Source organism: Python bivittatus, unplaced genomic scaffold, assembly GCF_059951505.1.
Source record: "Python bivittatus isolate LINGU-HERP-01145 unplaced genomic scaffold, Pbiv_v1 ctg000810_np1212, whole genome shotgun sequence".
Taxonomy (NCBI): Eukaryota; Metazoa; Chordata; class Lepidosauria; order Squamata; family Pythonidae; genus Python; species Python bivittatus.
Window position 1 is genome coordinate 2,945,381 of NW_028277111.1, and position 25,513 is coordinate 2,970,893.

The window sequence follows — 25,513 nt, forward strand, 5'->3', positions numbered from 1 at the left end:
TAGCAACCACTGACAACACGGGAAAGCTTTTTTTTTTGCTTGTTCTGAATTCCTGCGTTGTTGACCACCCACCATGCCTCACGCTTTGCCCGCAACTGAAGGGGAGCGGAGCGCGGGTGGAGGTTTGCAGACAGGATGGCTCTGCGCTGTCTGCCCCTGTTGCTTCTGGTGCTGGTGGCGGTCGCTCTTCCGGAGAGCTGCTTCAGTGAGTCCTCCGGGGGCGTTGGGGGTTCCAGCCCCCTTTTTCTGCTGTGGGAATTCATCCAGGGAATCTCTCTCTCTCTCTCTCTCTTCCCCCCAAAAGATGATTCCCAGAAAGAGAACCCTGATTCGGTCCTCTCTCTAGTCTGCTCCCCCTCCAGCTCTTGCTACTTTCAGAGCGGGCCCCAAAGCGTAGGTGGGGCTCTGCTGCTGCTCTTACCCCCCCCTGAGAGCCACTCCGGGAACAGGTCAGGGGTCCCCTCCAGCTGCCAGCCGAGTCTCCCTGGGCGCCCCTGAGCGCCTCCTTCCCGTCCCTGCAAACGGAGAGGGTCGGGAGGCAGCGCTCGCCCACCCGTGGGCAGGTCCATCCCGCAGAGCTCCCGGCTGCCCCCGCACGGCCCCTCCGCTCGGCCGCCTCGCCTGCCTCTGGCGGCGGCTGGGCTGCTCCTTCAGGCTTCGGGTGCTGGGAGGACCAGCCCGTTTCTTAGATCGGTTCCGCGGATTGGGAAACGCGGAGGCTGTGCGAGGGAGCGATCGGTTACGGCGGCCGTGTGAATGCAGCGGGGTGAGAGTCTGCAGAGAAACACTCCTCGAATAATCTCCCTAAAGAACCGTCCAGCTCGATTTTCATCTTGACCCCGATCTCCGCCCGCCATCCTAAACCCCAGTATCCCCGGAGCTTTTTTCTTCTTCTTCCATCCCAGAACCCACAATGTGGGGCAGCTTGCAGAATTAAAAATATTTAAAAATTATTATTATTCCATATTATTATTTAATTCAACTTGGAGAATTAAAAATAGTAAAAAGTCATTTAAATCCTGAGAAACTCAGAACAGAGGACTGTTTTTTCTTAATCTGCCTGAATTTCACTGGGCCAAATGGCCAACATTGCGCTTTGCTTAAATTCGTTCCTGAAGTGGAAGAGGAGAGTCATGTTAGTCCACTTGTGGTCGCAAGAAATCCGAGGGCATCTGAGGGAGGGAGCTCCAGATTTAATAAAGTTTGTTCCTGGGAAAAGGACTGCAACTCTTCTCCGAATTTCTTGCAATGCCTTTTTAGTCTCCAGCTTTCCTGCAGAACGGCAAAAGGTGTCTCTCCTTTATGGTGGGCTTTGCACCAAGGCCAGGATGCCAGAAGAGGAGGGGGATGACAGAGTCAGTACTGTAGGTCACCCTCCATTCCAGGAAAAAAGGCAAGATCTCCCTCAGATTGAACTCAATTCTTGTGACTTCAAGAACTTACCCATGTTGTTTTTCAGTAACAGTAGAGAAGTGATTTTCTGTTGCCATCTTGTGGAATGTTTTGCGAGTTCCTAGCTTCGCCTTTAGCCCCTGAAATTTCCTGGTGGTCTCCCAGCCAAGGACTAAACAGTTCCTTTCCTGCTTCTTTTTTTTTCAAAATCTGCCAAGATTGGCTCAGTGCTGCTATGAATGTCTCCTTGTTTGGTGGTGTCTTTTTGGACACCACTGTGGGATATTCTTTGAGAATAGGATGAAAGAGAGAAAGAGAGAAAATACATTTTGTATTCTCCTGCTTTTGAAATTGTATAGTGTCATTTCAGGCTTTTTAAATTTTTCTGACTGAATGTCTAGCTGAAATTTTTCTAACACATAATCATAGCCTATTACAGGGGTTTTCAAACCTTTTCAGGCTGCAGAAGCTTTTAGTTAAAAAAATAAAAACCCTTGAGTTTTACCATTCTTTGAGAGGTTAAAATTTTAACAAAGAAGTCGGTGTTGAAGGACTGGAATGTGATTGCTTTTCCTTGGATAAAAGTTGTAAGTGGAGATCATCTTATATATATTTATCTGCGCTCAGTCGTTACTGACTCTGCAGTGACTGCTTGGACGAGTCCTTGCAGTTTTCAAGGCAATTGTTTCGGAAGTGGTTTGCCAGAGTCTCCTTCCTAGAGCAGAGCCCAGCTGGCGAGCGCAGGAGGCGGGGTTTCCATTGCTTCGCACCCTTTTCAGGCGCGCACATTTTTTTTTCACAGTTACCGGCAACTGCTCCTGACTCCTTTTGCAAGGCACCGCCAGCGTTTTTCCTCCCACCGGAGTGAGAGTACCCATTTATCTACTCACATGAGTTTTCGAACTGTTGGGTTGACAGGAACTGGGGAGGAAACAGGAGCTCACCCTGCTAACGCGAAGGCTGGACTCGAACCGCTGAAGCGTCAACCATTTCTGGCCGGCAACTTTCAGCGTCATTAAGCCGCTGCGCCACCGCGTCCCCCGCCATCTTCTATATTTAGCCCAATTTTATACTTCTTTTTAGTTGCTGCGTGTCAAGAGCAGGTTCTCTCAAAGGTATTTCAGTCCTCGATTGGCAATTCCAGGATATTCTTTTAAATATTCTGTCTAATCCCCTTGATGGACGTTCTCTGCAAACATTAATAAAAGTGGGCTGAATATTTTACTGCAGCCCTCCTCTTGGGAGGGTGGGGATCAATGTTTTCCTGGCAGCTTGACCTGTGTCCGTGGTCTTATTTTGTGGGGGGGGGGGGAATACTACCTCTTTTAAATCTTGTTGCTCTCAAATTGCTTTTCCTAATTGTGACACATTTTCCAAATCCCTGGGGCTACCCTGTGGAGGGCACCAAGTTGGGGAAGGGTGCTCTAGAGCAGCGTTTCCCGAACTCAGCTGCTTTAAGACATGTGGACTTCAACTCCCAGAATTCCCCAGCCAGCATGTTAGTTGAAGTCCACACGTCTCAAAGTGGCTGAGGTTGGGAAACGCTGCTCTAGAACAGCGGATCTTGCAGTTCATTGGAGAACAGGATGCCATTGTTACCAGAATGTTTTTTCTATGTATTTGATGATCTTTCTTGTCTTTCTGTTCGTAATAATCAATATGACCCCTGGACAAGCATCATAAAGGTATTTAGGAAACACATCCTGTCCCTTCACTTTGCACCCTGTTTCTTAATGGATTCTTTCCCCAAAGTTCCTTTTGTAGAAAGAAAATGTTCCTTTTGTAATCCTGCTTCTCACTTTCTTTCTCTGATCTCCCCTCTTCCTTTCTGCCTAAAAGGCAAGCCCATTGTGTCCACTTGCCCCACAGCCATGATGACCACGGTGTCCGTGGGGCAGGGGGGACACGTGCCTTGTGACCCAGATGATGGGAATGAAGCCCTGTTAATCTCTTTAATGGGGGGCTAGAAATTCTGCAAAACCCTTAAAAAACAACAGGTTCAGTGGGGTCCAGTTCTCTAGATGGGTTGTCAAATACGTAACAAGGCATCTTGGCTAGATGGGGCTGAATATCACTGAAGAAACTAACCGCTTCCTTTCCATCTATGTGTGACTATATGAGATAGTTTTAGTTGTATGTTGTATTGTCCAATTGGGGTCTGGAAAAATGAGGCTTTTTCAGTGAATTACGCCTCCATAGACTATATACCAAGATTAAAAAGGGATGTGTTGAAGACTGCATGAATTTGAGGAATATTGACCTGCTCAATGAGGGTTTTTTTAAAGAGTAATGTCAATGACTGTTCACGTTTGCAAGTGATTTTCTTTATATAAAAACGAACTTTACATACAAACTCCTGACTCCTTATGGTGCGTCATTTGAGATCCTGCTCTGCAGCACACCTCCAACACCTTAACAGGAGGGATGAACCGGAAAGGTCGTGCTAAGCTGTGCCATGCTTAACCATGCTCTGTAGCACAAATGTGTTTGCATGCCATCCCATGCCTAAACAGGGTTGATAAACCAGCATGGCTGGGTCCGTGCAACACTAAACCACAAGCCAACGCTGCAATGGCTCGGTTGCATCTGAGAGCTGTATGCGGTGGGTGACTGGAGCACGCAGCTCAGCGGGGCACAGAAGGCGATGGGGTGAATCTCTAGCATGTAGTGCCCATTGTGTGACTTATTGCAGGGTCAGCGGGGAATATAATGCAATATGATGGACTGTCTTGGGCTCTCTGGGGGCTCACTGGAGCACCCGCGCGCCCGAAGCCCCGGACTCCCCGCCGCGACACCGAAACCAGCCGCTGACACTATAAGCTCCGCCAGAAGGGCTCGGAGCAGCTGCCAGGAGGACGCAGGGGGCCGGGGCCGGCACCGGGTGAGTAGGCGGTAGCTCTGCGCGGAGACGCGCTTCCCCTTGTTCGCAGACCCCCGCCGGAGCCATCGCCCCTTGCCCGGTCTTTAGGCCGGAGCCCCCGGGCCCATGTGCCGCCCCCGACCCTGGGCACTGGCAGGGTGTGTGAGGATGACAGTCCCCGCCGTCCCCAGCCCCTCCTGCCCACGGGGCTCACAGGCAGGACCCCCCCCCATAACCCTCGGCCCCCGCTCTTCCCTGCTCTCCATCGGGCAGAGCCTCTGCGCCCCCGGTTACGTCTGCTGGGACGGCGGGGCGGGGCGGGAAGACGGACGGGAGGACTTTGCCTCGGACCGCGAAGGGAGGGAATGAGCAGCAGGACTCCGCCGTTTCTTTCTCCGCGCTGCGCAGCTCCGGCCTTTCTCCGTGCAGACCCAGGTTGTGCGCAGGTCAATCCTGAAAAGGATCTTGAGACTGGAAGAATTTCTGATGGGAAGAGCCTTCCCAAGGGATCGCGTTTCCGACTGCGGCAGAGCAGCGCCCCCTGGTGGCCGTGCGGACTTTGCAGTTCAACCGAGTTCCCGGGAGCTCCGTATTTTCCTTTGATTCTTTCAACCAACTCAGAAGCGGCTGTTTTCCTGTTAATTGGGCAGCCCTGGAGTCTGTCTCTTCCATGCTTGCCTTTTCACCTTTAAAACATAAAGTGACTTTATGTGTTCTTTTTTTAATAGTTTTTCATAAAAGTTGGTGTTGTTTCTGCTTGTGAATTTGAGGCTGGAAAGTTTTTTCTGCTCCAGAGTTTGCATGACAGAAATTGACATAATTTTCCAGGTTCATCTTTGACTCACTAGAAGGGCTCTACAGGTCACAGGACCCTCCACACACAGACTGAGTTTAGCGGGAGAATCCACGTGAGCCCCCCCCCCCCCCCCATGGAGGGTGGCAGCAGGAACTCCCAAGCAGCCTCAGCTGGGCAGGGGGTGGGGCCAGGTTGGGGAGACCCCATGGGCTTCTGAGACTGAGGGGGAATTCTGGGAGTTGAAGTCCACACTGAAGTCCAAGTGGCTGAGATTGAGAAACACTGATCTAGGTGTTGACATTGACAGTTGTTGACCATTTGGAGAGTTGCCTAGCCCAGATCCCTGTCCTCCCAAGCTGGCTTTTCTACCTTTCTTGGGGCTGACAACACTGCGATCCTCTCTGGGATCCCCACTGGCCTTAGCAGGCATTGCGAACCCAGGCTCAATATTGTCAAGACCCTCAGCTGGAGATGAATTACTCAAACCACAAAATGATGGTGTTTGCCAGAAAGCCTAAAACCTATTCCTGGCCCATGAATAAAGTTTCCACTGTACAATTTTCATGCTTTAAATACCTGGAGGGGGAAGTGTTTCATGCCTCAGGTAGATGAAGGGCACACCCAGCTACGTTGCCTTGACTGCACAAAGAGGTTCAGCAGCCATCTTGTGATTCCAGGGAATGGGAGTCGGGGAGGATGTTGCCTTCCAGCGGCTCTGAAATTACTCCCAGCTAAATCTTTGGTCCGGCTCACTTATGGGGCACAGCTTGGACCGTTTTCCAGCTTTGTCTCTTTGGAGCACGTCCAGCCCTGATTCCTCCAGGCGATGTTTCAGGCGCCTTGTTGGGTTCCTCAAGGTCCCCGTGCCTGGAGTTGGGGCTGATGAAGGTCGAGGGCAGATTCTGGCTCCTAATTTTTGCCTGTTAGCTGAAACTTCTTTTCCTGTGGGGAGAGGCCTTGGCCCCTGGATTCTGTCAGATTGTTCTACCCCAGATCCCTATTTTTCTGAGGTACTTGATAAGGGCTATGATCAGGCAACATTGCTTCTCAGGCAGTGCCTTATGGACATGGAGCACCAAACCCATCTAGGCCAAGCCTCTAAAAGGCCAGTGGATCAGCGCATAAGCGCCTCCAGAGATCTGCCTCTCGCCTTACCCCGTTGGTTTATTCGGGGCACAGGAGAGCTCTCCCCCTGGCCAAGTGGGGGGCTCTTCCTTCAGGGAGGCTCAAGGGGAGGGACAGAAAAGGCCCCTCCCCAGAAGGACTGAGCCTGTGGGAGGGGGAGGGGAAACAACTTACACCCACGTGCAAAGCCCCTTTACCTCAGCGTGGCTAGCAGACGTCCCAAGAGTTTCTACGCATCTCTCCTGCTGTCTGATGGGAGCTCTGCTGTCACGCAGAACGTTGCCCGGTTTTTCTCCTCAGCTGGTTTCGTGTATTTCAGAAAGGATAATTTTATAGTAGTTTCAGGTTCATCCATACCTTATTTATTTCTAAGGTGTGGGTTGCCTATTATATATCTTTGTAGACTTGATTCTCCTGTAATATTGGTTGTCATACTTATTGTGGTAGACCTGATTCTAGGATGATGGTTTTGTATGTTGCCCTTCTTCATCATGTTACTTCGTTTTTTTAGTGGTATTATTATTCAGTGCTGATCTTTGGCCATAACAAATTTTCCTTTCAATTGAATTAGGAAAACCCAATCCAATAAGTCATAACATGATGGATTTAAGTGAAAGGGATGCAGGTTCTGGTTGAATGTTTCAGTAAGAGCAGTTTGACTGGGGAACCCATCGTCCGGAGAGTTGGGGGTCCCCTTCCCTGGAGAGGCTGAAGCGGAGGCTGCAGCCATCTTGGGAGGAGGAAAAAGGCATTAATTGGGGTCCCTGCACTGAGCAAGGGTGGACTAGATGATCTCTGTGGCTCTTTTCAACTCGCGGATGCTGTGATTCTGCTTGTGGAGGGTGATTTCCAAAGTGCTGCTGGAGAAAAGTGCAGGATCAGCCCAGAAGGAGGAGAACCTCCTTAAGATATTCTGTGGAAAGCGAACAAAGTGTTTTAGATCTAGAGTAAATCTGGTGCATTGCAAGCATCTGAGAAGAATGGTTTCAGTGCCCTAATTGTGTTGCTGCACTTAAGAAATCTTGGTATTTATTTATTTATTTATTTATTTATTAAATTTCTCCGCGACTCACATAAAACATTACAACCATTGTTGTTGTTGTTCAGTTGTTTAGTCGTGTCCGACTCTTCGGGACCCCATGAACCGTATCGCGCCAGGCCTTCCTGTCCTTCACTGCCTCCCTGAGTTTGCTCAGTTTCATGCTCATTGCTTCAGTGATGCTATCTAACCATCTCCTCCTCTGCCATCCCCTTCTCCTTTTGCCTTTGTATGGCACCTTTTATTTCCCAAGTTTCAGTAAAGCCAAATAAGAAGACTTGAGATGAGGCTTTTAACAGAGGTTTTATTGGCCAATGAAACCACCTGGATGGCTCAAGGAGTGTTGCCCAGAACCACACCTTGCCAAGCAAGCAACAAAGATTTTATAGGCATATTCAGATATTTCAGATAGTACATCCCCTCATATCCATACAAGGGAATTTTGGGATGACCCAGGGAAAAGTAAAGGTGGGCCTAAAGAGGTGAATCTAAGTTTAAATACCTAACTTCTTTGGAATTTAGGGCCTCTTTCGTTGCAACTTCTCTGCCTGGTACCGATCTAATTTATGGCTTCAGGCATCTGGCTAATGGCTTTTAAGGAAATGGGGTGGGGGAATTCTGTGCTCTCTTAGAAGGCAATCAGGTATTCAACAAAGGGATAAGGTGGGGGAAAGAAACGCTGTGCTCTTTACAAAGCAAGTTAATCCTTTGTAAATAAGATAGAGTGCACTATCACATGCATGCCCACACATTATGAGAGAGAGTAAAATTGTGTATCAAAACAATGCCCTTCAATCTTTCCCAGCATCAGGGTCTTTTCCAAAGAGTCCTCTCTTTGCATTAGATGACCAAAGTATCTGAGCTTGAGCTTCATTATCAATCCTTCCAATGAGCAATCAGGGTTGATTTCCTTTAAGATTGGCTGGTTTGACCTCCTAGCAGTCCAAGGGACTCTTAAGAGTTTTCTCCAGCACCACAGTTCAAAGGCATAAATTCTTCGGCGCTCAGCCTTCTTTATGGTCCAGCTCTCACACCCATATATTACTACTGGAAAAACCATAGCTTTGATTATGCGGATCTTTGTCGGCAAGGTGATGTTTCTGCTTTTTAATATGCTGTCTAGGTTTGCCACAGCTTTTCTCCCAAGGAGCAAGTGTCTTTTAATTTCATGGCTGCAGTCTCCATCTGCGGTGATCTTGGAGCCCAAATAAATGAAGTCTATTACTGCTTCCATTTCTACCTCTTCTATTTGCCAGGCATTGATGGGTCCAGATGCCATGATCTTAGTTTTTTTAATGTTGAGTTTCAAGCCAGCTTTTGCACTCTTCTCTTTCACCCTCATGAAGAGGCTCTTTAGTTCTTCTTCACTTTCTGACATTTGGGTGGTATTGTCTGCATATCTGAGGTTGTTGGTGTTTCTCCCTGCAATCTTAATTCCAGCTTGTGATTCTTCCAGCCTGGCATTTCTCATGATGTACTCTGCATATAAGTTAAATAAACAGGGTGACAGTATACAGCCTTGTCATACTCCTTTCCCTATTTTGAACCAATCGGTTGTTCCATGACTGGTTCTAACTGTTGCTTCTTGGCCCGCATACAGATTTCTCAGGAGACAGGTAAGGTGGTCTGGTATAAGGAATGCCCCGTTCGTCAAGAGAAACTCCCGTGACACGTATGGTTCACAAAAGAGGTTTACTCAAGCATAACGCAACAGTTACAGGCAAAGCCAGGACTGGCTTGGCACATTTCATGTTACAATTTATAGCTCTCCCCTTCCTGCATTTCGCCTCGTCGTCGAGTTACATGTTGCGGCTTGTCGGTGCCCCAATAATCCTCCTTGATGGTCCAGATGGCAGGTTCAGCCAGTATCCCATTCTCCCTTGATTAACTGCCCCTCCGGCGTGGGCTTGTTTCCTCAGGGTCCTTTCAGGTGCGCGCAAAACCGGGGTTTGCTTGATCGCACAGTGATCTCCTTTCCGCGGCTCGCGGCTTCGTTCTTTGTCTCGGCGTGCACCGCTTATCAGGGTGGATACAAAACTTCCACTCTGCGGTTTCCTGTTAAGTGGGCGCAGGTGGCCCATTAATCAGCCACGGCTCTCACTTCCCCTTTTCCCCGGCTTGCAAGCGGGCGGTAGAATTGGCTCAGCGCGGCTGCCTGGTTTTCCTAGCAGTGGCGTGCCGGCTGAACCTGACAGTCTGGTACCCCCATCTCTTTAAGAATTTGCCACAGTTTGTTGTGATCCACACAATCAGAGGCTTTTGCTTAGTCAATGAAGCAGAAGTACATGTTTTTCTGGAACTCTCGTGCTTTCTCCATCATCCAGCAAATGTTGGCAATTTGATCTCTCGTTCCTCTGCCTCTTCGAAACCCAGCTTGTACATCCGGTAGTTCTCAGTTCACATACTGCTGAAGCCTAGCTTGTAGGATTTTGAGTGTAACCTTGCTAACATGTGAAATGAGCACAATTGTGCGATAGTTTGAGCATTCTTTGGCATTGCCCTTCTTTGGAATTGGAACATAAACTGACCTTTTTCAATCCTGTGGCCAATGCTGCGTTTTCCAAAGTTGCTGGCATATTGAGTGCAGCACTTTAACAGCATCATCTTTTAGTATTTTAAATAGCTCAGCTGGAATACTGTAATCTCCGCTAGCTTTGTTGTTAATAATGCTTCCTAAGGCCCACTTGACTTCACTCTCATGGATGTCCGGGTCAAGGTCAGTGAGCACACCAGCATGGACATCAGGGACATTAAGATATTTCTTGTACAGTTCTTCTGTGTATTCTTGCCACCTTTTCTTAATCTCTTCTGCTTCTGTGAGGTCCTTGCCTTTTTTGTCCTTTATCATGCCCAACTTTGCACTAAACGTTCCTTTGATATCTCCAATTTTCTTGAAGAGTCTTCCCCATTCTATTGTTTTCCTCGATTTCTTATATCTTTCCCTTTCACCCTTGCTTTTCACATTCCTTCTTTCCACAGCTATTTGTAGAGCCTCATCAGACAGCCATTTTGCTTTCTTGCATTTCTTTTTCTTTGGGATAGTTTTAGTTGCTGCCTCCTGTACAATGTTACGGACCTCCGTCCATAGTTCTTCAGGCACTCTGTCGACCAGATCTAATCCCCTAAATGTGTTCATCACCTTCACTGTGTACTCACAAGGAATATGATCTAAGTCATCCCTGAGTGGTCTAGTGGTTTTCCCTACGTTCTTCAATTTAAGCCTAAATTTTGCAGTAAGAAGCTCATGAATTGAGCCACAGTCAGCTCCTGGTCTTGTTTTTGCTGTCTGTATAGAGCTTCTCCATCTCTGGCTGCAAAGTATATAATCAATCTGGTTTCGGTATTGACCATCTGGTGATGTCCATGTGTAGCGTCGTCTCTTGTGTTGTTGGAAAAGAGTGTTTGCTATGACCAGCTTGTTCTCTTGACAGAACTCTATTAGCCTTTGCCCTGCTTCATTTTGTACTCCAAGGCCAAACTTGCCTGTTATTCTGATTACTCCTTGACTTCCTACTTTAGCATTCCAATCCCCTATGATGAAAAGGACATCTTTTTTTGGTGCTAGTTCTAGAAGGTGTTGTAGGTCTTCATAGAGCTGGTCAACTTCAGCCTCTTCGGCATCAGTGGTTGGGGCGTAGACTTGGGTTACTGTGATGTTGAATGGTTTGCCTTGGATTCGGACTGAGATCATTCTGTCATTTTTGACGCTGTACCCCATTACTGCCTTTCCCACTCTCTTATTGACTGTGAGTGCAACTCCATTTCTTCTAAGGGTTTCTTACCCACAGTAGTAGATATAATGGCCACCTGAATTAAATTCACCCATTCCTGTCCATTTTAATTTGCTGTTTCCCAAGATGTTGATGTTCAATCTTGTCATCTCATGTTTGACCACATCCAGCTTGCCTTGGTTCATAGATCTTACATTCCAGGTACCTATACAATATTGTTCTTTATAGCATCAGACCTTCTTTTCGCTTCCAGATACATCCACAGCTGAACATCCTTTCGGCTTTGGCCCAGCCGCTTCACTCTTTCTGGAGCTACTTGTAAATGCCCTCCGCTCTTCCCCAGTAGCATATTGGACACCTTCCGACCTGAGGGGCTCATCTTCCGCCATCATATCTTTTAGCCTTTTGACATTGTCCATGGGGTTTTCTTGGCAAGGATACCAGAGTGGGTTGCCATTTCCTTCTCCAGTGGACCCCATTTTGTCAGAACTCTCTGTCATGACCTGTCCGTCTTGGGTGGCCCTGCACGACATAGCTCATGGCTTCACTGAGTTACACAAGCCCCTTCGCCACAACAAGACAGTGATCCTCGAAGGGGCTAAATACAGTGGTACTTCGGATCACAAACTTAATTCGTTCCACGACTCTGGTCGCGACCCAAATTGGTCGCGACCCGAATCAAATTTTCCCATAAGGTTCAATGTAAATACGATTAATCCGTTCTGACCCCTACGGAATTGGTCACCAACCAATTTTGGTCGCGACCTGAATCAAATTTTCCCATAAGGTTCAATGTAAATACGGTTAATCCGTTCTGAACCATATGTATTTTTTTTTAAAACCACAAAAATAAGACACAAAGTACAGTACAGTACACTATGAAGAGAGAGAATGGTAACCTTGCTTGAGGCATGGAGGACAGGAAGGCGGGTGGGGAGGTGGTTATTGTTTGGAGGGAGAGTCCCCCTCCCTACAGGAAGCCACGACCACGTGTGTCTGCAGGGAAAATGGCCATGGATCCTGTTCGTCACCCGATGCAGAGTTCCCGAACGGAAGCAAAATTTTGCGAACGGTGCTGTTCGTGACCCAAATTGGTTGTGAACAGAAGCGTTCGTGACCCGAGGTATCACTGTACATAAAACAACAAAATTTAAAAACATTACTAAAGAAGAGGAAAAGGAGGTTCCAAGAAGATAAAGAATCTGGGGCTGAAGACAGCAGGGCTCTATGGGGCTAGCCATCCCCATGCTTGAAGTTAGGGTTAGCAATGAGATTTTCTGTGGAATGACAGTGAGCCCCATTTGGTCCTGGATCCAAAGCCAATTCCTGCTCAGATGCCTTAACTCTGGGACCGGAGGGGGAATCTCCCAGCCGGGGCCCAGCAGGAAGTTCCATGGGGGTTGCGTGGCTTCATTCCTGCCCCCTTCACTCCCCCTTTTGACTGCCTACATCTCCCGTGGCCTCTGGTCTCACCCAGATCCCTGCCCCCTTTCCCTCCCCCATTTTACAAAATCTCTCCTAAAATCCACACCTATTAGCAATCCATTTTGGCCCTCATGAGGTAAGAATGGGTTTTTTTCCATGAATGTAAAGTTGGGGTGACCAGGTGGGGTTTCCTGGTGATTTGAACTTTTGGGGGTGGGACCCCCTCTTCTCTCTGTGGGGCGACTGCAGCCTCCGTGGGGCAGAGTCTCTGGAATCCAGAAGAGGGTTTCACGGAGGCCTTGCTGGAAGTGGGGAGGGAACAATTTGGGGTGGCAGATAGGGTTTGGGGGTCCTGCTCTCCCTTTGGCCCTGCTTTTCCTTCCCTTCCTCTCTTACCCCCGAACTTCTCTCCCCTCCAACCCTTCAGGCCCTCCAGAAGCTGCTTCTTTGCCTCTCAGTCGCTCCCTCTTTCCGCTCTCGGCCTCCTGTCCCTCTTCCATCTTCTCCCCCTTCCTTTCCCTTTCTTCCTCGGCCCCCCAGCCCCCCCGTCTCTTCTTCCTCCTCAGACCCTCAGATTGGGGCCTGCTGTGCCCCATAGGATCAGGATCCCTCAGCTGAAGCCCTCAACTCTGTCCCTCTGGGTCCCTTCCAGGCTCCTCCTCGCACTTTGTGAAGTATTTCTACACTACTGTGTCAGAGCCCAGTCAGAGGCTGCCCCAACTTGTCGCTGTGGGGTACGTGGACGATCAGGTCTTTGTTTACTATGACAGCAGCAGCAGGAAGGTGCAGCCTCGAGTCTCCTGGATGAAGGAGGTGGGGAAGGAGGACCCCCAATTTTGGGACAATCAGGCCAAGGGAGCGCGTGGCGTTGAGGAGAACTTGAGAGCAGACCTGGAGGCTGTGAGGACTCTCTACAATCATAGCAAAGGCGAGTGATGGGTCTGGTGGCTCCTCCTGCCCCATGTTGCCCCTCAGGAGCAGGAGGGGGGAGAAGGGGGTCCCTCCCAGGGGAAAGGCCGCTCCCATACTTTTTAAAAAGGTTATTTTAAAAGTATTTTTATTGCTTTAAAAAAATTAATATAATTTTATCCTTGCCTCATGACTGAATTTCTCTGCACAGAATACAGTTACTAAAAATATTTTTAAAGTAAAAAATATATATAGCACAGGAGTGATATAAAGGTAAAGAACAGACCAAAATCTCCTCCCCCCCTCCCCCGACTCTCCCCCAGGAAAGATGGAGAGCCTGGCCTTGATGGACATCCTGCTGTGGGGGAGGAAGGGAATAACAGGTCTGCCCCCCCAGAAGGCAGGTGGATCCTAAGAAGTTCCTGATGGAAGCTGATCCTTGTCCTTCTGTCTGTTTCCACCCCAGAGAAATGAGGGACCAAGTGCAGATCCAGCTGGGGAGTCCAGATCCACCCCCAGGCTCATCCCCTCCAAGGAGAAGCATTTCTGCCCCCCCTTTTTGGAGGGGCGAGTGGGGCCCAAAGGCCAGGAGCCTCTTCTCTTCCTCCAGTTGGAAGAAGAGGCCAGGGAAGCCAAGTGGGGTTGGGGCTCTTGGAGGGGGCACAGGACCACTTCCAGCATCTTTCCCATCTGGGGGGGAAGGAGGGAACAGGCAGAGACCCCCCATTTGGGTCCCTTCCTGAGCCGGTTGGATGCCATGTCTTCCCAGCCGTGGTGCACCAGGGCTAAACTCCTGCACTGCCCTCTCAGTGGGGCTTCCCTTAAGGGGGGAAGCCCTTCCTTGGCAGCCCTTCCTCGGCAGCCCTCCCTCGACATCTTTGGGGGCACAAGATTCAGTTTAAAGGAGTCTTATTTAGGGGAGAGCTGTGAGCAAGTGCATGTAACTGTAGACTGGTTTTTGCTGAGAGGTTTTTGCTGACTGGTTTCTGCACGAGCATAAGCCGTTTTCTCTTCTTTCATGAGAAGGACATGCTGCCCCACTTCTTCTGCCCTTCTCTTGCCCCCCCCCCCCCCGGCAGACGCGAGAGCTTTGCTAGTTCTGCCCCTGCGCCCGGGAGAGTCCCCCCAAATCCCTTCCAGGTCCCCTCTGGCCTCGGAGACATGGCATCCGACCGGCTCAGGAAGGGACCCAAATGGAGGGTCTCTGCCTGTTCCCTCCTTCCCCCCCAGATGGGAAAGATGCTGGAAGTGGTCCTGTGCCCCCTCCAAGAGATCCAGAGAGCAGCCAGAGCTCCCCCTGGTGGAGGAAGGAGGTGGGAGACCAACCAGGGCAGACTCGTGGCGCAGTCCTGAGTCTGTCAAAGTGGAGGACAGAAGAACCCAAGCGGTGCCCTGCTAGATCGGACCCCTGGCTCATCTAGTCCACTAGTCTGTTCCCCCAGTGGCCCACCAGCCGCACCAGGAAGCCCACTGGTCTCCCAGCAGATGGCCTTCAGAGCCAGACCCACTGCCTTGAAGGGTAAGAGCCATGGATCCCCAGGACTTGCATGAATTGCTCCAACCTTCTTTTGGAGCAGCCCAGCTGGTATACAGTGCCAGTTCTCATGGTAGCAAATGCCAAAACTGAATTGTGCATTGTGTAAAACAATATTTCCTTTTTTCTGTCCTGGTTCTTCCAGGATTCAATTTAATTCGGTGACCTCTGGTTCTAGTCTCTGGGGAAGGGGGAAACAGCTTCTCCTTTTCCACTTGACCGACACCATGCATGGTTTTGTACACCTCAGTCAGGTCCCCTCTTGTTTGCCTCCTTTCGAGGCTAAAGAGCCCCAAATGCCACAACCTTTCCTCACAGGGAAGCTGCTTCACCCCTTTCGTCATCTGAGTTGCCCTCCTCCGACCCTTCTCTAGCTCCCTTGGGTCCTCTCTGAGGTGTGGCGACCAGGACTGCAGACGATATTCCAGATGTGGTCTCACCCTTGATTTCTATAAGGGCATTATGATATTAGCCTCTCTGTTTTCAATGCTTTTTTATTACCCCTGGCACACTGTTGGCCTTTTTCACAGTGGATGCCCACTGTGTCGACACCTTCATTGAACTGTTTCCCTTTACTCCAAGTTCTCTTTCCTCATTTGTCCCAGCCAGCTCTGATCCCGTTAGCTTCTATCAGGAGTTAGGATTTTTGGCCCCAGCGTGCGTCAGATTGGCTGACCTCTACCGTTTTGATGCCCACTCCCCTAATGGACAGAGAACCTTTGGAGCTCTTCGTGGTCCCTTAGGGTTTTTACCACTCTGAACCCTTTAGTGCCATCAGTGAATTCCACGACTCATGCCCTGTTCCAGACCATTTAGAAATCTATTAAAAAGAAGCGGTCCTAGGAGAAAACCCTGGGAACCCACAGAGGACCTGCCCTTTTATTCCATGGCTGAGAAGTTATACAGGACCTTCCTTTAGTGGAGCCATGTTGGGTATCCTTGAGCAAGACCTGGGTTTCCAGATGATTGGTAATCCTATCTTTAACAGCAATTTCCAATATCTTCCCCACAACAGATGTTAAGTACACATGTCTATAATGTCCTGGGTCTCCCCATGAGGTCTTCTTAAAAACTGGAGTTACGCTGGCCACCTTCCAGTCCTTAACTCTGGAGGCTCTGCAGGTTGCCTATTTTGATGAGAAAGTCCACAATCTCAGCTCTGAGCTCCTTCCAAACCTCGGGTGGATCTCATGGGGGCCTGGTGATCTGCTGAGGCTGAGTTTGTCCATAAGGCCCAGCGCTGCTTCTCCTGTCACCGCTCTGGGGCTCAGCTCAGCTGGTTCCCCTCCCGAGAACAGAGCAAAGGCTCAGGGACTCCCCCACTTTGCCTCCCGTGAAGACGCAGGCAAAGAAGACCCAGCTGAAGGGGAGATGCAGAGGGTGGAGGTGCAGAAGTTCAAGGGGGAACCTGCAGTAGAAGCCTGGAGGGAAAAATAGTGTGAGCCCCCCGGGGGGCTTTGGGGCAGTCCCACCTTTTGATCCCAACCTACCTCACAGGGTTGTTGTGGGGGAGAGGAGGGTGCACTATATGTGCTGCCCTGAGCACCTGAAGGCAGCCTTTAAAAAGAAATAAATGAATAAATAACGGACAGATTCATAAATGAGACCTATAAGACATAGAAATAGTCTCATTATAGAGGCCTAGAAATAAGGAATAATTCTATAAGAACGTTATGTAAAATAAGCAGATATCAAATATTTGAACTGTAAAACCAAAACCTTTATTAATTTAAGAAATTTTCCCCTGCATTGAACGTTTCCATGACTTGTTGTCTCTCGCTGAGTCTGGGCTCCATCCGGCCATTTTTGGTCTGAAGCTCCTTCTGCAGCTGGTCTCCTGGCCGAGGAAGCGGAGTCACTCCAGTCGCTCTTTCTTGAACGTGATCCTCAGCTCCCCACTTAGATCTGAATCACGGAATCATAAAACCCCCATGTGAATGTGTCAAAGGGCCCATGAAGAGGCGACATTAAAAAACAATTGAGCTTCAAAATCCATTTAAAAGGTCAATGACACTTTGGGTGTGCAAGTCAGTCTTTGAATGAGATGGGTGGTGACTAAATTTGAAATAAAAATAAATATTGGGCCACGTGCTACTGTTCCTAAGGAAAATAATTCTTTGTGGCCCTTCATGGTTTTGTTCCCATATTACACTAAGCCATTGTTTGTTTCTGGTTAGCCCAAAGTGGGGACCAGCCCTTGTGACTTAGCACTATTTGTGAATGCAGACCATGATTTACGGTCACCAGGATCCCTGCCAGCTTCTTCCCACATCGACCGGATCCTCTTTGAGGCCATGAGATTCTCGGTCCCTCTTTGGAGCTGCAGATTCTGGCAACTGTTCCCGCTCTGGGATCCCTTCCCTTCCCCCCAAGACTCCCCCCAACAGAGGGACGGCAGAAAGAAAGATGGAGGAGGCTCCGTCCCTATGCAACTACTCAGACATGCAGGTCTCCTGAGAGAGCAACAGGGGCCATTTTTGGGGGGCCCTGGACCCTTTTCCTTCTGGGCTGGGAGGTTCTCCCTTTTGGGGGGCAGTGAGTGGAGGGGCAGTGGATGGGAAACCCCTTGCCTCCCCTCATTCCTTTGGGGAGCAGAAGAACTGGGGAAGGGCCGCTCAGTTGGCTTCTCTCTGAGGAAAAGGAGGTTGTGGGAACTGGACTCTGTATACTTTTTGGAGGGGGAACTGGAGCCCCCATCACCATGATGTGTAAATGCAAAAATCTCAATGGGGGGGTCTGATCATGGGACCCCAAGGCAGATGTGGGGGGGAGGAGAGGGGCTTTTCCTGAGGAAAATGCTTCTGAGGGATCTCTCTTGGGGGGCTTGGCATGGGGGTTGGAGGGTCCCCTCTGCCCCTCACCCCCTTCTGGCCATTTTTCTCTGCACTGAGCCTCCAGACAGAGGACTTTGGGCTCTGTGGATCCAAGGCCAAGATGGGACTGCTTGTTCTGCCTTTCGCCCAGAAGGAGACTTTGCGGGAGGGAGAAGATGGAGTGAAACTGGGGAGGGTTTCAGGTGGGGGGCAGCTGGGTCTGGAGACCCTCAAGATCTAATTTTGGGGGCAGGATGAGGGGTTTCATGGGGGGAAATGTATTTCTTTCATTTTCCAACCATTATTTATCCCTTTTCTCGCTGCCTCCCTCCTCTGTCAAAGTCCCTGCAGAGAGGGGGTCTCTGTCTCTCCAGAGGACTCCCCAAACCATCTTCCTGTCCTTCTTTCAGGCCTTCACACCTGGCAGTGGACGTTCAGCTGTGAGCTCCGGGGAAATCAGAGCAAAGGAGGGTTTATGCGCTTTGGATATGACGGGAGGACTTTCATCACCTTTGACAAGGAGACCCTTACCTGGGTGGCTTCCGAGCCCCAGGCCCAGATTATCAAGAGGAAATGGGATGCGATTCCACGATATAATCAGGGATGGAAGATCTACCTGGAAGAGGAATGCATTGAGTGGCTGGAGAAGTACCTGTCCTACGGGAAGGAGATGCTGATGAGGAAAGGTGAGCATCTGGGCCCAGGCTGAACTTTCCTCCTTTATGGCCGGACACCTTGCACACATTCGGCCCTCTTTGGGTCCCTGCTCTGCAGCCTGGTGCCCGGGAGGGAATCCCCCTCCTCCCCTTCCTGCCTCTCCAGGACGCGGGAAGCCCTGCTTAGTTCCCATTGCCAGGCAGCCATTACATGGACCAGGAACCGCAGCCTCTGCCCTCCCAGGCCGTAGGTGTGGCTGGCCAGAATCGAGGGCCTGGAGGGTGTCTGTGTGGGTCAGGCAGCAAAAGCACTTGGGGTGTCCCTTGCACATCCCACGAGGAGGCAACAGGGCCACTTGGGGTTCTTCAGGGAAGCCACCATTAGCCAAAACATGGCCAAGTGTGATGCGCGGCCTTGACTTCCTCCCAGCAACTGTCCTTCCCTCCCCATCCCACAGGGGGCTCCCTCCCTCCCTCCCTCCCTGCCTTGCACCCCCCACCCCCCGGCTCTCCCCCTCTGGAGGTTTTGGTGTCCCTTGAAAGGGGCCTGGAGCAGCCCAAGATTTGGGGGAGCGGAAGAGGACCCAAAAAGTAGGGAGAAACCTCTGTGTGGTTTTTTTGAAAGGGAACTTATAAGAGCAGCTCCAGTTGCTATGGGGATGTTTGTGATAAGGGGTTCACAATCAGCCCAGTCATACCAACTTCAAGGGTGCTGCACATTCCTTTATGTGTCAATTTTATTAAGGCGATCCCATTCATCTGAGGCCTCTAGAAACGTGCTTCTTTTACCCAAAGATTCACCCAAAGATATCTTTTCCTCATTTTCCTCACATTTTTTTGAAAGGGAACTTAAAAGAGCAGCTCCGGTACCCTCCCCTGAAGGGAACAGCCCAAGATCAGTCAGAGTTCAAAGCAGTCCATGAGGAATTTCCTCGGACCCTCAATTTGCTGGCAGAGATTTTTCAGACTGAGTCACTGGGAAGGACTCAAAATCAGGAGTCCTTGTGGCTGAGCCTTTTCCAGATTTGGAGCATTTCCCAAAATTATTGGAGAGGCTGCAGGTCTGGAGTGTTAATTCCCTGCGTTAAGACTAAGTAGTGGGAGCCTTTCCTGCCCGTCAAGTTTCTCGTCCCCCTTCCGGGCTCTGGAGGGGCTCAGAGTTAATTCCGGGGGTGCCGTTTCTGCAGATGCCCCAGTGGTGACACTGAGCAGCAGGACGGAGGCCGATGATGGGATGGAAACTCACTTCTGCCGCGTGGATGGCTTCTACCCCAAAGAGATCGATGCCTCCTGGAGGAGGGACGGGGAGGTCTGGCTGCAGGACACCTTCCGTGGGTCTGTGGCCCCCAATGCAGACGGGACCTACCACTACTGGCTCAGCCTCCGGATTGATCCTCAAGAGAGGGACCGCTATCGGTGCCACGTGGAGCACAACGGCCTGCAGGAGCCTGTGGACATGTCCGTGAAGGGTGAGAGGCTGCAGGGAGGGAAAGGCTGGACTCTTTTTCAGGCTGGAGGATCGTGGGAGGAAATTTGACCCCAGCTGTGTCCAGATGTAAGCATCCTTAAGCTTTAATCCAGTGGTTTTCCCATGTTTGAGGTTTGTGGACCTGCAGGGAACAGTCCGTAGAATCGGCTTCTGGTTCTTGAAAGGAAGCAGCGGAGTCCCACCCCAATGGTTGGCCCATCCTGAGGAAATGCACCCAGATCCTCCCTTAGCTGCTCTCCTCTCCTGTTTGCTGCCTCAAGCAGAGCAGGAGCAGTTATGTTGTGCTCCAGAAAGAGGTTTCCTTTTGTTTAGAATTCCTAAACTGCAGGAGGAGTCGTGTAGCCCCTTTTCTGAATACCAAATTGCATTAAAATTTGTGAACTGCAGCCTGGTGAGAGAGAGTAACAGAAGGAAAGGATGGTTGAAGGTGAATTTTCACCCTGAGGAGGAAGAGGAAGGACAGAGTTCAATGGGCCCTTCTTAGGCCAGCCAGAGTTGGGGAAAGTAAAATGACGTCATCACGTATACAGTCGTAGGACTGCGCTGCTTTCACTGCTAATTTCGGGGGGTGAGAGATGATGGGAAAGGTAATTCGTCATGGCAACTAGTGCATTCATGCAATAATTGAACAACAGCAGGGAAAGAATACAGACTTCTTGGGTTCTATTAAGGAGGGTGTCATAGTGACCATCTAAGCTTTGGGGCAGTTTTCTTGTAACGTTCAATGATAAGCAGTAGCAGCCTTTTGTCTGTAGAGGAGTTTTGGATTTGTGCCACAGATGAGGGCTGGGAAGTAGGTCAAATGCTGCTCTAAAGTCTATAACGGCTGTACAGAGTGAAGCCTGTGGTTTGGAACTGCTTTTGGAACTGGATGTTGTGGAACTGGAGCACAATCAAAGAGGGAGTGGCCAGTTTTAAATCCAGTTTGTTCCAGTATGTTGTTCTCTGAATCCAGCCAGTCCAGGAGCCTAACAGCAAAATGCTTAGTGTGTATCTCGCTGGTGAGGCTGAGGGGTTGATGGGTCAGGAATTAGCTGGAGGATTCCAAGGGCCTTTTTTTAATAAATGGAGACTATTAGGGCAAAACCCCAATCATTGCTTTGCACTCAATACATGTAAACAAAGAAGTGAGTGCTGTTGCCAAATACATTTTAATATTTTCCATTCTGTTGGCTGCCATGATTTTCTCTCAATAGGTATGGTTTCTCTTCAGTTATCTGCTCTTTCTCCCAATTCAGTTCCAGAATCCAACCTGGGGCTCATCATCGGCTGCGTTGTGGGTGCTGTTGTCCTTGTGATTGCTGTGACTGCTGGGATCTTGGTATATCACAGTAAGTGTCCTATAACTACCTTTGCTGGGTGGTTGTGAAGGAAGGTGGGGAGATTCCTACCAAGCCTCTCCCTTTGGGAGCTCCTTCTGGGCTTCCTTCTTCCCGGTTTTCTCAGCCCTCTTTGGGAGCATCTGAAATGTCGGACTCTTGCTGGACTCCAGTCTTGACTCAGCGGAGTCTGAGGTCCGGACAGTCCCGTCTTCTTCTTAGCTGGGAGGAGGCATCGTGGTTCTGTCCCTTCCAAAGGCTTTGGTCAAAGACCAGCAGAGGAGGATTTCAATGAAAATCTTCCTCCTCTCGCAGCTGCTGCTGCTTTCCCCATTTCCCTCCATCCATCTCAGAGGCAGAAGGTCTCTCTTGGAGCAAATCTGGTGGTGTCTTTGCAGTCTGAAGGTCTTCCTGTGTCTGTTAATAGTAGTTGCTGGGAGAGGTTGTGACTAAACAAATGTGAAAATACCTCCTGGGGCTCTTCCTCCTACAGAGGGAGAGATTGGATGATCTCTGATCTTTTTAGCTTTGACTTATTTTTGTCCTTGCAGAGAAACATCAAGAAGGCTACGAGGCAACATCAAGTGAGTGATTTGTCCTCTTTACGTGTTAGCTGCAATTCAGAGCAGTGATCAGAGGTAGCATCAGTTGAAGGGGGGGTGGTGTTTGTGTGTGTCAAAATACAAAAGCAGCTCATGAAGCTTCAGCGTTGTGCTATCTTCCTCTTCTTCCCTAGAACCAAGTTGGGGGAGGTGGGTCCCCTTTCATTACAGCCAGGCTGTCCCTGGGAGTGGAGACCACAAGGGGAAACATCTTGTACAAGGAAGTCTCAGGAAGGTGAGAAGACCTGGCTGGGTGGAAGATCCATCTGATGGAGAAGCTGTTCTCTTTTCCAAGCACGCGGAAAGGAAAGGCTTGGCCATAATCTGGTCAGGAAGCTCCGTAAAAGTAGTGAACAAAGAAGGGATTTAGGAGAAAAGGAGCTTTGGTAGATGCCAGCTAGATCTCCTCTTGGTCTGCCACCACAAGGCTCTCAAAGTATGAACTGACTGGAATAAGAAACTTTGCAGCCATCTGTATCCTCACCTCAGCTGCAACCTGTACCTGGAGAATTGCTGAAATGTTGCTTTCTGTGGATAGATAGATATATCTATAAATGTTAAGAATTCTTTCCTATGTCCCTTAGCTAAAGCAGTTTGGTTGAAACTCTGTGGGTGTATCTGTGCCTCTATGTGTGAAGGGGAGAGGGAGCTGGGGTCAGAAAGAGCTGAGTTTCTCCACCTCTTCCCATCCAGGCAAGGGACTGACCTCTCCACCTTCTTTTGTTTCTTTTCCAGTGAGTGATAAAGGATCCGACAATTCAGGCCCAGGTAAGCCGCTCCTGAATGAAGAAGAGCAATTCTGCCTCTTAACAAGAGTGCTCAGGGTTCAGGGCGGGGGGGAGATGAAAAGAGGGAGAGCCCGTTTTTAAAGGGCCCCTAATGCACACTCCTTGTGTTTCCTCTGTGTGTGGCTCTGGTGAAACCAGGATTTATTTGGACAGAACTGGAACAAAGGATAGATAAATCTACTGAGATTTAAATTGATATTGTTGCCCTTTCTATGGACTCTTTTTCACATGGTGTAATATCTTAAATGTGGGTGGGAGAATTATGGTTTTTCTCCTGTTTACTTAGATGGCAAGTTGTTCTTGAACAATTAAAATTATTTTACATCAATATATGAACAGAAAGTATCAGATTGGAGAAGTGGTTTCTCATTAAAGGGGGGGCTTAAGGAAAGTTACTGATTTTTTGGCTTGTCCCAAGGAGTTACCAAAGTCTCTCTTTTCTTTCAATTTTAATAATTGTGTTCTCTCACTTTCCTTGTTCCTCCTTTTACTCTGTACAAAATCAAGTGCTTCACTTTTCTCCCATCTCATCTCCTTTCCTAGATTTCTAACACAGTTACAAAATTCACTTTTCTCACACTGCTTTGTGCCTGCAGAGGAAAAAGGGAAGTTCTCTCCTTGTTGGATTTCCAGCTTAATTCATTCAGGCAAGGAAGACAACTCCATTGCCTGCATGGCGGAGCCTGGCCCCCTTTGGCGCAAAGAGCTCCTCAGCTCTGGGGTGGGAAATAGAGAAACCATCAGAAATGTCATGAGCCCCATGGGTTAGCGACTGTTCTGGTTGTACAGCCTGGTCTCCTCTGAGAGGTTCATGGAGCTGAAGAGGTTTAATCTGAAGAGAGAGATGCCTCCTCCTTAGAGGATCTGGAGAAGGGAGAGACTCACTCTTTGTCTTTCTTCCCAATGCAGGGAGCAAGGAGGCTATTTAGCAGCCACCTGGCAGGTGAGTGTCCCCGGTGGGGGCTGTATTGGGGGGGAGGAGGAAGGGCGGTGCGGGCTTTCAGGTCAAAGCATCCATTGATGGTGAAGATCCTTTGGGAAAACCCTCTTCTCTCTCAGCTCATCTCATGCACTGAAGGGTGAGGAGTTTGGAGGAGAGGTGGTGGGGGTGTGGGGAGGGGTCAGCTAGGAACAGAAGGGGACCTGACCGCTCCTTGTTGCTGAGCAAGGAATGCACCCTGTCCTCCTCCTCCTCATCTCCAGGAAGGTCCCTTCCCAAAGCAGGAGGTGGGGTTGGCCATTCTGTAGGGCCTAGACTGTGGCACTTCCCAGGGTCTGATTGTCTTACATTCACAAGGCTCAGAGACCTGCAGAGATCAGAGTGCCCCCAGTGCAAGGGGGAGGGGAGGGGAGGGGAGGGGAGGGAAGGGGCAGCAAGGGGACTTCCTTAATGTCCTACAGTCATGGATGGAGAGAAGGCTTCTCTCCCCTCCTTGTGTCCATCTGGGAATCCAATCCTCCAGATGCTGAAGGAAGACCTGGCCATGAAACAATTTGCACTTGGTTCCAGGGGCAAAATTGGGTGAGAATTGGGTTTGTATGTTTGAGCGGGGGAGGGGATCTATATTTTATATAATTTGTGAATGAGGTTCCCCACCCCACCCCACCCCACCCCACCCCAACAGCCATTCACAGCCCTGCCCTTCCCTTCTTGTAACTCAGAAATCCCACCCAGCTGATTCCTCTCCATCTCCATCTCCCCCTCTTGAGGCTGCTGATTCTGTTCTTTGCTTGATGATCAACACTGGTCCTCCAGCCTGGACCCTGGACTTTCTCGTCTTGGCTTCCTCTCCAGCTAACCCTCGTTTTTTCTGCCCTCTTTGTAGCACAACTTTGGGGCTGCAGACTCCCCATGTAGGGAGAGAGGAAAGAAGAGTGATCAACCTTCTGAGTTACGCTGTTCTCTTAGGAGGACCTCTTCAGGCCCTTCCAGCCGGCTGTCACTAGGATGTATTTTGGGTCTTTCATGAGTGCCCTTGTCCAGATTTCTGTCTGGGAATATCAGGGTTTTTTCATCTGCAGGAGTAATTCTAGGAACTCCCCTGAAAAGGAAATGAAGTTGATTCATCTGGAGAATGAAGGAAGGCTTTGTTTTTATGTGTAGAGTAAACGTCTTGCAAGAAAAACCACCTTGGAAGGGGCATTCTGTCGATTGATGGAAAGGGAAAATGCCTCTTTCAGCTGCTATTTCGAAAGTGTGCCTTGAGATTTCTTCCAGAAAAATAGTTAATTTTTTAAAAAATTAATGTGTTGCCCAATTAATTGGATTATATATTTGATTATTCAAAAGTTTAACAAATAACCAATATACTAACTGAGGGCAGCCTTCAGACACAGAAAATGGTACACCTTTTCTACAACTCAGTTAATGGATTTAATAATTTAGAAAAATGGAAGATGACATCAGCTGTGCAGCCAGGCTGCTTCCTTCCTAAGTGCTGCAGTTTCCTTGAGATTTTGGGGGATGGTTTTGATTCATCAAATTAATTGTTCGGTTTTGCCCAGTCAAGAAAGCAAATAATGTCTCTTTGAAACTGTGGTTACCTATAAAAAAAAATTAATATGCATTCAAGTATTTCTTACCCTCTTTTAATAACTGTGATGGCTAAGTCACTTGTAGTTTTGCTTTATATAACATTTCTTTACACACATATTGTAAGATTGCCAAAATTGCTTACTGAGAATAAATGATTTTGTTTTCCTCTCACCTCAGTTGCTGCCTGTTTTGGGAGGTTGGAAATAGGGGGGATTTGACCCACCTTGTTGATCAGAGACCCTGATTTCACTTTGAGTGGTAGGAAGGGGGGAGCCAAGGCGAACTTGGAAGGAGGGAGAACTGGAGTGGCTCCTGTCTGCTCCTTTGAGGAGGCGGCAGACATTTTGCTTCTGTGTCCAGGTGCTTCTGTAGCACCAACTGATCTTCTGCAAAATGCCTATTTGGTTTTGGCCTGGTGGTTGCGGCTGTCAGGTTCGGTCAGCACGAGGTTTCAGGGAAGCACGGGGCTGCAGGGAAGCTCGCAACCAGACCACGCGGA

At 49.3% G+C, this 25,513-nt stretch overlaps 1 protein-coding gene and 1 long non-coding RNA gene across 4 annotated transcripts; one reads left to right on the top strand and one right to left on the bottom strand.

Annotated features, from left to right (window-relative positions):
• Positions 1-25,185, top strand: LOC103054229 (major histocompatibility complex class I-related protein 1-like). 3 transcript variants are annotated; one of them, XM_088129704.1, is made up of 10 exons: positions 1-205; positions 13,021-13,296; positions 18,035-18,310; positions 19,468-19,749; positions 21,008-21,100; positions 21,640-21,726; positions 21,825-21,925; positions 22,426-22,458; positions 23,388-23,421; positions 24,305-25,185. In XM_088129704.1, exons 1-6 carry the CDS (start codon positions 136-138, stop codon positions 21,678-21,680), a joined length of 1,038 nt encoding a protein of 345 aa, XP_087985830.1. In that variant the 5' UTR covers positions 1-135; the 3' UTR covers positions 21,681-21,726; positions 21,825-21,925; positions 22,426-22,458; positions 23,388-23,421; positions 24,305-25,185. The 3 variants fall into 3 exon arrangements, with proteins under 3 accessions (XP_087985830.1, XP_087985829.1, XP_087985831.1); XM_088129703.1 differs by lacking the exon at positions 21,825-21,925 and having other exon boundaries at positions 21,640-21,672; XM_088129705.1 differs by lacking the exons at positions 13,021-13,296; positions 21,825-21,925 and having other exon boundaries at positions 21,640-21,672.
• Positions 14,472-19,702, bottom strand: LOC148213935 (uncharacterized). Its single transcript, XR_015793666.1, has 3 exons — positions 19,527-19,702; positions 18,156-18,240; positions 14,472-16,716 (listed from the first exon to the last, which is right to left on the bottom strand). It is a non-coding gene; the product is annotated as an uncharacterized LOC148213935 (long non-coding RNA).
• Positions 25,186-25,513: the final 328 nt, after the last annotated feature.

What these genes read in the sequence shown, in the direction of transcription:
- LOC103054229 (XM_088129703.1), top strand. Translation starts at nt 136, where the DNA reads ATGGCTCTGCGCTGTCTGCCCCTGTTGCTTCTGGTGCTGGTGGCGGTC. An exon ending in TCTCTACAATCATAGCAAAG is followed by an intron (nt 13,297 to 18,034) that starts GCGAGTGATGGG and finishes TCCTTCTTTCAG; the next exon opens with GCCTTCACACCTGGCAGTGG. An exon ending in AGGCTACGAGGCAACATCAA is followed by an intron (nt 21,673 to 22,425) that starts GTGAGTGATTTG and finishes TTTCTTTTCCAG; the next exon opens with TGAGTGATAAAGGATCCGAC.